Source organism: Tauraco erythrolophus, unplaced genomic scaffold (assembly GCF_009769465.1).
Source record: "Tauraco erythrolophus isolate bTauEry1 unplaced genomic scaffold, bTauEry1.pri scaffold_45_arrow_ctg1, whole genome shotgun sequence".
Classification (NCBI taxonomy): Eukaryota; Metazoa; Chordata; class Aves; order Musophagiformes; family Musophagidae; genus Tauraco; species Tauraco erythrolophus.
Window position 1 is genome coordinate 272727 of NW_028238615.1, and position 12855 is coordinate 285581.

The 12855-nt window shown below is 58.8% G+C and overlaps 1 protein-coding gene and 2 non-coding genes across 3 annotated transcripts; all 3 read right to left on the reverse strand.

The window, feature by feature from the left end:
- Positions 1–5522: 5522 nt before the first annotated feature.
- RPS11 (ribosomal protein S11) lies at positions 5523–7976 on the reverse strand. The gene is given in 7 exon segments (XM_086630679.1): positions 5523–5684; positions 6484–6613; positions 7417–7480; positions 7482–7493; positions 7619–7732; positions 7734–7751; positions 7927–7976. Coding segments are annotated over 7 exon segments (477 nt in total). The 5' UTR covers positions 7942–7976; the 3' UTR covers positions 5523–5560.
- Positions 6178–6270, reverse strand: LOC147525984 (small nucleolar RNA SNORD35). The gene has a single exon (XR_015222983.1). It is a non-coding gene; the product is annotated as a small nucleolar RNA SNORD35 (small nucleolar RNA).
- Positions 7201–7293, reverse strand: LOC147525985 (small nucleolar RNA SNORD35). The gene has a single exon (XR_015222984.1). It is a non-coding gene; the product is annotated as a small nucleolar RNA SNORD35 (small nucleolar RNA).
- Positions 7977–12855: the final 4879 nt, after the last annotated feature.

Below are 12855 nucleotides of genomic sequence, written 5' to 3' on the forward strand. Positions count from 1 at the left end.
CCTGTAACCAAACCCCTCCCCACCGGCGGGGGCATCCCACGGGCTCCAGATGCACCGTGCTCGGGCTCGGGCATCTCTGCTCGACGTGGGTCCTCCACGGGCTGCGAGTGGGTCTCTGCTTGCCCCACCGAGGGCTGGCTGCAAGGGGCTGCTGGCAAGGGGGGCTCAGCCGCGGCACACGCTGTCCCGTCCCACCTTCACTGACCTCTGATCCGTGTGCCCGTTTCTCTCAGATCTCAGCCCTGTCTGGGTGAACTCGGCCCAGTGGGCGCCCCGGCAGCGGGGCTCTCCCCGAGTGCCCCAAGCGGCTCCGCCGCCGCCATCCTCGACGGGGCGGGCACCGGCCCGGCCGGGAGCGGGGGCCGTGCCCCCCTCCCGTCTCCTCGCCCCCGGGCACAGGCACACACCTTCCCGGTTCCTTTGTCCGACGTAAATAGGGCAATTCGCAGAGGCGCCGATTGGCTCAAGCCCCGAGGGGGATGGGAGTCCGGTGTGATGGGCAGCTCCTGCCACCCGGACCTCCCCCCCACTTCAAACCATGACAACACCCTTGTCCAAAGCCCCTCTCCAGCTTTCCTGTAGCCCCTTTAGGCACTGGAAGGTCTCCCCGGAGCCTTCTCTTCTCCAGGCTGAACAGCCCCAACTCTCCCAGCCTGTCTCCAGAGCAGAGGTGCTCCAGCCCTCGGAGCATCTCCGTGGCCTCCTCTGGCCCCGCTCCAGCAGCTCCATGTCCTTCTTGTGTTGGGGACTCCAGAGCTGAAGGCAGCACTGCAGGGGGGGTCTCAGGAGAGCAGAGCAGAGGGGCAGAATCCCCTCCCTCGCCCTGCTGCCCACGCTGCTCTGGATGCAGCCCAGGACACAGTTGGCTTTCTGGGCTGCCAGCGCACGGTGCCGGCTCATGGTGAGCTTCTCATCCACCAACACCCCAAGTCCTTCTCCTCAGGGCTGCTCTCAGGGAAAGGACTCGGGGGTGCTGGTTGATGAGAAGCTCAGCATGGGCACCTGACAGTGGGCTCCGAGACATCTCTCTGGTTGTCTCCATGCTGGTGCAACACCTCGCTCTGACATTTGCAGTTGTAACATCTGCTGGGTTCTATTACGTACCCAATCGGTCTTGCTGAGGGATGCAGCCCTGAAGGTGTGAGCCAGGGGATGATGCTCGTGAGCTTGAGAACCACGAGCACGTTTGCTGTGATAGTATCTGGGTACAGGGAAAGTCATGATCCTCCTGCTGCTGAGGAAGGAACCCTCCGAGGCCGTTTTCAGCACTTCTCGTGCCCGTCACATGCTGCGGCCACATAGGGCTGGGGGCAGATGTGGGGCAGCCCCCGGGAGCAGCTCCCGGGTCTTGGTCTGCAGACTGGAAGCCAAACTGAAATAGTTTGTGCAACAAGAGGCTGCCCCCGAGAGAAGCTGTTCTAAAAACCCTTGAATTTCCCCACTTCGGTTTCTCACCGTGCCGTTTCCCGGGTGAAGGCACGCGACCGCAGCGTCAGGGACGCCCTCCCGTACGCACGCGAGGGACGGAGCAGTTCTTCAGCCGCTTGGTGCTTCGGCCGGGCAGTTCGGCTCCGCAGCTCCAACTGCAAGGCTGTTTCCATTCCGACCCGCTTCTGCGGGCTTGCCCTGAACCCGCACCACGTCTTCAAGGCACTTTTTGGGCCATTTCCCCCCGCGATGCTCTTGCCCTGCCACGCACGCTCTGCCACAGCCCTTCCCCGCTGCCGCAGCCGGGGCTGCCGATGGCTGCGGGACACGGAGCTGGTAATGCTGGCACAGGTTGCCCAGAGAAGCTGTGGCTGCCCCATCCCTGGCAGTGTTCCAGGCCAGGTTGGATGGGGCTTTGGGCAACCTGGTGTAGCGGAGGGTGTCCCTGCCCATGGCAGGGGGGTTGGAACTGGATGACCTTTGAGGTCCCTTCCAACCCAAACCCTTCTGTGATTCTATGGTTCTGTGAACGTGGCACAACCCGGCAGCGGGTTCTGCCTGGGGAAAAACACCATTTTCATCAGTGATTTCCTGTTCCTCTCCCGATAACCGGCAGTACTCGCCCAGCAGGACAACTTCTGCTGGGATCCAGACAGACCCTTAGCTCAAAACTGTTTAATATTTTAAATCAATTAACAGATGCGTTTGGAAATCTATTCACTTTGTAAGCCTCTTACTGCGTGATTTGCTGAGATGTTTTTAATGAGAATGTTATGCAATTGCTACATAAAACTCCTTCCAGGAGTTAATTGGCCAGGATCTGTTTTCCATTAAAACTGAGCCGAAGCATTAATTTCTGCTACCGACTTTGAGATCTCCACTGACCGCGCTGCGTATGACATTTGTCTTCTGTGTCCGGCACGTGGGAGCAAAACAAACCGGCTCCCCACTAACGACCTGGGCCGTCCCTTGGCGGGTTAAAGCAGGGCCATGGCTGGTGGCTGCTCACCCCCTGCACCCCCAGCTCTGCCCCGGGGTCCCACACGGCCCCGGTTTAAGCCACCAAGAGATGGAGGGTTCTGTCCTTGGGACGGGCCAACGCGAGAACAGCCAACAGGAACATTCATCGGAGTCGCCATCGGTGCAATTTTCAAACGTTCACCATTTCTGAGAGCAAAAGGAGCCGTTTAGGAGAGCAAAACTGCTGTTCTGAGAGCAAAAGGAGCCCGTGGCAGGAGGGCTGGAACTAGATGATCTTTGAGGGCCCTTCCAACCCAAACCATTCCATGATTCCATGACTGTTTTAAACCGCCGAAGGCACTGAGGTTCCTCACGCAGAGCACGGGCAAGTCACGCTCTCCTTTAAAACCTGTAACTGTGTTCTATGATTTATATTTAACTGTGTTCTATGATTCTATGATTCACTGTGGCTCCGGTGAAATTTTGCCTCAGAATCCGTCACTGTGAAGTTTTCCCCCCCGGAGCCTTCCTGCTGATTTGAAGACCCCTCGGAGCAGACGCCCGCTCCCATGAAAACACGCAAAACTGGGCACCCTGCAGAGCTGCTGGGGACTGACGAGAAGGTGCCATGAGGATTTGCAGAAGAGGTTTGGGAACATCAGCAGCGCCGCTTCGGCTCTTCGAAGGTAAGTCCTGGGTCCACCCAGCTCCCGAGTCCGATGCCTTTGGCGTGAGGATCGATGCGGTGAGCCCGGCGAGCGGAGGCTGCCGCAGCCACGAAGGGAGGAGCAGCAGGGTTCTGGATCGGGGAGCTGCGGGCTGAGCGGCCAAGCCGGCTCGTCAAATGCAGCGACACTAACGAAGGGGGAAGCAGATTTGACAGTGAGACCACTTATTCTCCCCCAAGCTCCATCCCGGGCCCCTCCTTCACCTCTCCTGCTCTGCGAGATGGTTCAACTCACCGAACCAGCAGGAAATGAGCTGGAGGGAAGAGAAGCCGCCTGTGTTCTGCCCAGTTAGTGCCCGGGTGGAAGGAGGGGCAGAATCCCCTCCCTCGCCCTGCTGCCCACGCTGCTCTGGATGCCGTCCCGAGGAGCTGCCGGGGCTTGGGGCAACACCAGCCAACACTCTGCCAGGCAGCCACACTGTGAGCCTCCTGCACCCCAGGGCCCCCCAGACCACCACCTTTCCTGCTGCCCTCCCATACCAGCTCTCGCCTGACTCCTCAGCACCCAGAGATGAGCTTCCAGAGGTGCTTCCCCCGCTTGCTCTGTGGCTGACGCCGTTCAGTCCTTGCCTCGGTGACTTTCGGAGAGCACCAGCCACCTCCTGTTCACCGCTCTGGCCTGACCCGCTGCCTCCTGCCCGCTCTGCTCCGGGCGGATGGCACAGCACAGCTCTGGGCGGCACCGCTCCGCTGCTCCAGCACCGACACAGCAGCGAGGCTGGACATTCCTCAGCCGAGGTGGGAACGTCGGCTCCGGAGCTCTGCTGGGATCCTGTACCACCATCCGAGCCCCAGCCCTGACCCCAGCTCCCGCGGGCTGCTGGATTTGGGCAGAGAAACCCCCGGGAGCCACCACCCCGGCCAAGGGTCCCCACTCAGCCGCGCAGGCGACGGCCACAGCGCGGCCGCACCCCGACATCTCCCGCAGCCGCCCGGGCGGACTGGGCTGGTTCCATCTGTCACATCCCTGCCGAAATAAGAAAGAGTCCGGCAGAGCCCCGCGGAAGCAGGGGGAGGCTGCTGGGGAGCCTGGCGGGAAGGGCGAAAAGCCGCCTGCCCCAGCCGTTATGGGAAACCTTCACTCGCATCCCAGCGAAAGCCGACCCGGAGATCAAAATCCTTCTTTGGGCACCAACGACGACATCGAGGTACAAAGACCCCCACGGGGTCCGACCTTCACTCCGCAGGAGTGAGACAAGAGACGTGCCGTACAGGTGACGTCTCCGCTGGTGGCACAGCGCGCTGCCCTCCCAGACGCGAGGGGACGTCCATCCCCGCGCCGCGGGCACGAGGCAGCACGGACCAGCAGCTCTGGCGCAAACGCTACCGCTGAGTTTTTGGAAGCCGATGCACAGCCGGCTGTCACCGGGATGCAGCGCTTTCAGCGGGCCGCGGGGCACCCGGCGGCTCTCGCGGCCCGTTCCAGCACTCACTCCACAGGCGACGCCGGCAGAGCCAGTGCTGGGGTAAGGCGACGCTGCCAGCGGAGCTACACGGGCTTAAACCACCGAATTTTGGTTGTTCCACCTCTGGGTCCCATCGCACCCCCGTCCCGTGATCCGTACTGCGCCACACCGTCACTCCCTCCTGGCTTTCCCCGGAACGTGGCACTGGTTTTCCTACAGACGGGCTTACTCGGTTCCCAGAATAACATCGCCCACGGCTGCTGGAGCCATAAGCAACTATCACCTCTAAAAAAAACCCGCAGGAAAAGCAGTTCCTTTAGCATCAGTTCCCACTCCCTTCGGCTGCTGACGCACCGCAGCCCCGTGAAAACGCACTCAGACACCCGCGTGTGAAAACACCACGTGGCATCTTCCTCTCTAAATACACATTCCAGCTTCCCGAGAAACCGTCTCCAAAGGCACAACTCACTAAGAGGCTTCACGTTCTCAACCAAACCGTTACGTAACCGTCCATCTGCCACCATCCGCGGCGGGGCGAAACGGCGTCAGCCATCGGCATTGAACTGGGAAGCCACAAGGCCTCCCTGGAAAGGAGCTAAAAGCGGTCAGTGTCCCCCCTTTGGCTTTTTCTCTGTGCCCTGTTTTCCCACATGTGCAAAATCTCAGCCTCCATCAGCCCGTCCTGGAACACGGAGCCCGGGAGAAGAGCGACGCTGAGGCCGCTCTCCTCCAGACAGGCTGTGCCGCGCAGTACCAGTCAGACCGTGCGTCAGCTCCCCAGAAAAATCCCAACATCCCCGTTTATCAACAAAGGCACAACGCTCCCGCCTCGCCCCTCACCCAAACTCTCATTCCTGAACAGAAACCCTGGGATATCTGCGCAACACTCTCATGTTGTCCCCCGGAGGCGTGCTCCCCTCGCGCGTTTCTGCAGCCCCATCGGTTCCCACGTGCTGCCACGTCCCCGCGACGTTCATCTCAGATCACACACACACACGGGGTTCGTTTTTACAAAAGTTTTATTTGTCCTGCGCCGTTTTCAGAACTTCTGGAACTGCTTCTTGGTACCAGCAGCCTTGGTGACTTTGAGGACGTTGAAGCGGACAGTCTTGCTGAGGGGACGACACTCTCCCACGGTGACAATATCCCCGATCTGCACATCCCTGCAAAGACACGGCCGGCATTTCGGCGGTTGTCTCCGACATTCGCAGTCGGTTTGCTCCGCGGCACAGGCACATGCCTTGTGTGAGGCTACCGAGCAACACGGCACTGAGAACCACCTTGGACATCTTCCAGCACCTAAAAGGGCTACGGGAAAGCTGGAGAGGGACTTCTTACCAGGGTGTGTAGTGACAGGACAAGGGCCAATGGCTTTAAACTGAAAGAGGGGAGATTTTGATGGGATCTGAGGGAGAAATTCTTCCCTCTGAGGGTGGTGAGGCACTGGCACAGGTTGCCCAGAGAAGCTGTGGATGCCCCATCCCTGGCAGTGTTCAAGGCCAGGTTGGATGAGGCTTTGGGCAACCTGGTGTAGTGGACCAGGCGTTGGACCTGTCCTGTCTGGCCTCAGCGACTACTCCAAACCCACCGCAGCGTGTCACCCCTTCCCAAGGATGGGAACGGCGCACGGCCTCGGAACAGGCTGACCAGAACCTGTCTCACGGTTCAGCAGTTGCCACTGGCGTTGTCAGCAGCCCCCCTTGTCAGCAGGGGCTCTGAAGACCATCGTGAGTTTAGACATCACCACCAGTAAGCAGGTTCCAGGTCAGGAGCAGCCACAAACCTGCGTGTGTCACCCTGGCACGCACACTCACTGCGGCTTCCGTGCCAAAGCTGAGCTCAGCGTTACGAGCAGCGCACACGGACACGCGTCCGAGGCATCCGGAACGCGTCTGGCACTCCTGGGCAACCGCGATGTTGCGGGCAATGCTCCTCCCCGCCGCCGCGGGGCCGTGCACGCACCTGAAGCAGGGGGAGAGGTGCACAGACATGTTCTTGTGGCGCTTCTCGAAGCGGTTGTACTTGCGGATGTAGTGCAGGTAGTCCCGGCGGATGACGATGGTGCGCTGCATCTTCATCTTGGTGACCACACCTGGACAAGAGGCAGGGGGCGCGACAGCCGTGAGCATGGTCACACGCTGAGCGGCGGTAAACGGGGCTGGAGATTTGGGTTATGACTAACGGAGAACAGGGGTTTTGGGAAGAGCTGTCCGAGAGGACCAGCGGGGACGAGTGGCATTTGACACCCAAATTTGAATTGAGGCAGCTCCCCTCAATTCCAGTGATTTCTCCTTATTTATCTGAGGAATAAACTACAACACATCCTTCTGGGGGGGGGTGCTCTGGTGTTCTAGCAGGGTGGAAGGGCTTTTTTTCCACCCTACTGCCAGGCTACAACCTTCAAATTTGTCTTATAAACCAAATTATTTCTACTGTCTTTAAGACCTTCTGAGCATGTTCTGACACGCTTCATGGAACCAACACTCCCTGCATTACATCCACATCTGCACCACAGACCAGCACACCTGGAAGTGTTCCAGGCCAGGATGGATGAGGCTTTGGGCAACCTGGTGTAGGGGAGGGTGTCCCTGCCCATGGCAGGGGGGTTGGAACTGGATGATCTTTGAGGTCCCTTCCCACCCAACCCATTCTATGATTACTGCCAGGAACCGGTCCTTTTGCTGGGCATCAGCAAAGCCGTGTGGCATCGTCGTCAAAGCCCCTTCACCGCGAGGCTTGGAAGACCATCGTGAGAGAACGGCATCATGTGCAGCTCCAGGACCACAGCACGGTTTCCAGGCAGCTCCAGACCGACACTGGGGCTGTGTCCCCGCTGCGGGGCGGCCACGGGGCGCTGCCCGCAGCGCTACTCCTTAAGGAACCTCCACGACTCACCCGACAGAATGCGGCCCCGGATAGAGACGTTGCCGGTGAAGGGGCACTTCTTGTCGATGTAGGTAGCCCTCGATCGCCTGCGGAGGGGAAGAGCCGTCAGCAAACGGAAGGGCGGACGGCTCGGGCGGCCCCGGAGCTCCGTGATGGCGCCCAGAGGGGTCGCGCCCACACCGGCCCGGCCCGCCCCCGCCGCCGCACGCACCTCCTTGGGCGTCTTGAAGCCCAGACCGATGTTCTTGTAGTAGCGCGGCAGCTTCTCCTTGCCGCCCTCGCCCAGCAGCACCCGCTTCTTGTTCTGGAAGATGGTGGGCTGCTTTCTGGTAGGCGCGCTCGGTCTGAGGGGAGAGGAGAGAGCGGCATCAGCGGCGGCCCCGCGGCGCCGCCGCCCCCAGCGCCGGGAGCGGAGCGGAGCGGGCCGGGCCCCCCCCCCCCCGCCCTCCAGCACCCCCGGAGCAGGTGGCGGCCCCGGGGGGTCCCGCCGGCCGGGGCCCGGCCCCGCGCAGCGCCCACCTGCGTGTCCGCCATCTTGGCCGCGCGGCGGAAAAGAGGCCTCGGGCCGCGCGCGGCGCCGCTTATCCCAGGGGCGGGGCGGAAGTGACCTCACGGGGAGGCCGGCTGTTGACGTCACTTCCTGCGCGGGACTGGGTGGGGCGGGTCCGTCCCGTCCTGGGAGCTGCGCCCGCCGGAGCCCGGCGGGGGGAACGGGCCGCGGCACCGCCCCCCCGTGTGCCCCCCCCCGTGTGCCCCCCCCCCGTGTGCCCCCCCCCCTTTGTGCCCCCCTTGTGCCCCCCGTGTGCCCCCCCCGTGCGCCCCCCCGTGCGCCCCCCCGCGCCCCCCGTGTGCCCCCGCCGTCTGCGCAGGCCCCGGCGGTGCGGCGCTCGGCGGCTGCCGGGGACAGCGGCACGGCCGGGCGGCGCGGGGCAGCTCAGTCAGTTCCCGATGGGAGGGGCGGGGGTCTGCAGCGCGCCTGGGGCGAGGGAAGGGTTAAACACGGCGGGGCTTGGTGGGAATCGCGAACTGGGCCCGGGCTGCGAGGGGCAAAAAGTCACAGAATCACGGAGTGGTTTGGGGGGCAAGGGGCCTCAGAGACCATCCAGTGCCAACCCCCTGCCATGGGCAGGGACACCCTCCACGACACCAGGTTGCCCAAAGCCCCATCCAACCTGGCCTGGAACACTGCCAGGGATGGGGCAGCCACAGCTTCTCTGGGCAACCTGTGCCAGTGCCTCAGCACCCTCAGAGGGAAGAATTTCTTCCTTAGATCCCATCGAAATGTCCCCTCTTTCAGTTCAAAGCCATTGTCCCATGTCCTGTCACTACACACCCTTGTCCAAAGCCCCTCTCCTGCTTTCCTGTAGCCCCTTTAGGCACTGGGAGGTGCTGGAAGGTCTCCCCGAGCCTTCTCCTCTCCAGGCTGAACAGCCCCAACTCTCCCAGCCTGTCTCCAGAGCAGAGGGGCTCCAGCCCTCGCATCATCTCCGTGGCCTCCTCTGGCCCCGCTCCAGCAGCTCCATGTCCTTCTTGTGTTGGGGACCCCAGAGCTGAAGGCAGCACTGCAGGGGGGGCTCACAGAGCAGAGCAGAGGGGCACAATCCCCTCCCTCGCCCTGCTGCCTACGCTGCTCTGGGTGCAGCCCAGGACACGGTTGGCTTTCTGGGCTGCCAGTGCACGGTGCCGGCTCATGGTGAGCTTCTCATCCACCAGCACTCCCAAGTCCTTCTCCTCAGGGCTGCTCTCCATCCATTCTCTGCCCAGCCTGTACTTGTGCATGGGATTGCCCCGACCCACATGCAGGACCTTGCACTTGGCCTTGTTGAACTTCATGAGGTTCTCACGGGCCCTCCTCTCCAGCCTGTCAAGGTCCCTCTGGATGGCATCTCTTCCCTCTAGCATGTCCACAACACCACACAGCTTGGTGTCATCTGCAAATGTGCTGAGGGTGCACTCGATCCCACTGTCCATGTCTCCAACAAAGATGTTAAATAGCACTGGTCCCAGTACTGACCCCTGAGGAACACCACTCGTCACCGGCCTCCACCTGGACATTGAGCCGTTGACCAAATTGCCATCAAGGAAGATGGATCACAACTGCTGCCTCAGCAATGATGGTGAAATCGTATCCTGTAGCTGAACTTTGCTCATTATAATGTCATTATAATACCAAAACACACCTCCACCTCAAAGGCTACCTGCCTCCAGGCTGCGACCACCCCTCGCCGAGCAGGCGCCCTGAATTTCGTTTGACCTGTACCTTTGAATCGAAGTGAGGAACATTTACACCAATTCTAATACAGTTGTGTATGACTCGAGTCACTCGAGCTCCACCTGAAAGTGAAGAAATAGTATAAAATGGCGGAAGAGAAGGGGGATGTCAGGCAGAAGCCCCCCATCGGAACGTCTGGGACCAGTCGACGGGCTGGACCTCTCTTCCCCCCCCATAGGGGCGCCTGCTGGGTAAGAGCTCTGTGTTACGCACGCTTAGCTACTGACACCTTGCAGCTGTTGAGTATTGTCACTGCCCAGTTCTGGGTTTATAAGATTTGACATCAAATCTGTTTTGGCAGTCGGTCCCTGCCACCGGCTGTCTTCGAATCTGTACCCTGTCACGAGCACGTGGAATAAAACTCGTTACATGTCAGTTTCTGGGAACTTCGTCATTGCTGTATAAGGGGTTTGGCCCCTTGCGCTGCCCGTGGGGTCCCTGAACAGGCAAACACCCTCCGACTCCGCGGGCTGCCCGAGGGGGCAGGCGGTTGGGTACAAGGGTCTCATTTTTCTGGGGAAGTCAGTAGACTGGTCACATTGGTCCCTGACCTCTGCGTAAGGTGACATAACCCCAAAACATTCTGGCCGGAGCTAATGCAGCCCCAGGTGCTGTTTCCTCTATTTATTGTTCAGGTGAAGGACTCGGAAGGTGCTGGGCAGTATCTTCTACCCAGGAGTCCCTGAATTTGTGCAGTAGCTGGAAGAGCAGCCTCCTTGGGAATTCCTGCCAAGCGAAATCTTGCGAGCCGCCCTGGCTGGGCTGGGCTTTTCCCAACTCTCTAAGTCCCGGGGGCAGCGGCGACGCTTATAACCAGCTGTGGGCGCACACAAGGGGTCTCTGGATGTACCTGTGCTGCTTGGCTTCCAGAAAACGGGGGACCCTCTGGGTGGGTACCTCTGCGCCTGGACAAGTGTTTGTGTTTCTTCAAGATCCTTTTCAGAACCTGCTAGCGATATTACTGGAGTTGAATCAAAATTGCTTGAGTTTTCAGTGGTTGGGGCTTCCTGACAGAGGCGTTGGGTGACACCTCGGCTCAGAAGGGGCTTTGGGTCTGCCACCCAGGCAGGGAGATGCCGTTCAGTGGGCGGGAGCGGGACAGGAATATTTTCAAATTTCGGTCACTGGGACGTTGATCTTTTTGTGTCTGAGTGCTGGCACTGGTCACTGCACTGTCATAGTCTTGAACAGATGGTGGCAAGACCTCAAGGATTTTTATGTTTATTGTCTTCAAAGTCTTCAACCTCTCAGGGGAAAAGCAGCGCAAAATGGAGATACATAACTAAATTCTCTTGAAAATTACCATTCTTCTCCGCAAATTATCCATAAGCTGATGAATAAATAAAATAGCATTTCTTTGTTTGACACTGAAAATGAAACCGAGCCATTTACTGCCCTTACCTCATAGTGAGCTGTGAAGAGCAGGGGAATGCAAAATGGTGGCAATCGTTTTCTCTTGTAGGTGGGCAAATTCTGTGGGTGTTTTGCAGCTGCTCAGATCAACCCACTGCCAGCGAGGAGTCTGGTCTCTGGGTTCAGCACCTGCAGCAGCAGCAGCTGGAGAACGGCTGCGGCGCTGTGGGACAGAACCGTGTCAAGACGAAGGAGGAGGGTGGTGGTGTCAGAACACTGAGCTCCATCCTGATGATGCGAAACAAAGCGAAAGGGAATTTCCGATAATGGCTTAATCAGGGATCTCTGATTAATCATCATCAGAGCACAGTGCTGCGGCTTTGTGAGAGAACGTGACCAGCGGTGGGCTGCTGGAAAGTGAAGAAAGAGGCTCTTCCACCAAAATACATCGTCTGGACTGGGAGATGCGGAGCCTTCCAGAGTCACCAGGGCCACTGGATCGTGGTACCGGGACATTTCCCCTGGTCCTGCCAGCAGCCGTCTGCTGAAGGCTCAGCCTTTCCTCTGGTGGCCCTCAGCAGGAAACAGCTTCAGAACATTGTGTGGGTCCGGGGAGGAAATAGCAGAGGTAAAGCAGAGATGTTGTCTGGAGACAGAGGGCGTTTTCCTCTGGGCATTGTCTGGCGTACGAGATAACTGTCCAGCCTTCGTCATCAGGAAAGACGCAGGATCCATGCTGCCGTTTCAGAGGAAACTCAAGGAAGCTTCAGCAGCTTCAGAGACTGAGCTGAGAAGACTGGTGATGACCTAGTGGTGTGTTTCTTCTGGCAGCTGGAGAGAAAGTTCTGAAGCACTTTGAAGTGACACCAGGAAGAAACCAGAAAGCTGTGCTCTTGTTTTGTGACCTGCAGCATTAGGTTATGCCAAGGGTTAACGGAACTGCTTTCACTGATAGTTTTTTAAAATAGACTGAGAGCTACTGAACATGCTCTGTTGGGGCAGCTCCATCCTTTCCCGGTGTGCAGGTTTGGCCTTGATGGCATCTTGAAGTTATAGAACCATAGAGTGGTTTGGGTTGGAAGGCACCCTTAAAGGCCATCTAGTCCAGCCCACTGCCATGGTCAGGAACATCTTCCACTACATCAGGCTGCTCAGAGCCCCGTCCAACCTGACCTTGAATGTGTTCAGGGATGGGGCATCAACTACTTCTCTAGGCAATCTCTTCCAGCGTTTCACCACCCTCAGCATAAAACATTTTTTCCTTAGATCTAGTCTAAATCTACCTTTTTTTAGTTTAAAACCATCACCCCTTGTCCTGTCACAACAAGCCCTGCTAAAAAGTCTGTCCCCAACTAAGTCCCTTCCAGATGTGCATTTCTGTGCTTCCAGCCGTGCTGTCGTGCACGGCTCGATAGAACAGACGCACGAAGGAGTGCTGTGATGTGGGAGAGAGGAGACAGTCAGACAGACCTTTGTTAGGGTGTTGATATTTAATTAGTATTAATTTAGTGTTAACTGTCCAGTCATCTTCATCAGATCGCTGGTAACACAGTTCTTCTCCGGTCAGTCCTGTGTTTTACAAGAAGTGGCCCCACAGAACAACCAGGAATGCCTCATCAGTGTGCCCAGCATCATACTGGAGTCTGCAGCCTCCCTGGGGGTGAGGGACGCTCTCAACCCCTTCACCAAACCCGCCATAGTTTGGTACAGGCTCCAAGGGAGGTAGAGGTCTGAGCTGTAACTGGGCTGAGAACTTCTCTAGTTCCAACCTGTTCTCTGAAAACCCACCAAGGAGCAGAGTGCATGGTGAGAGTCGATGCACG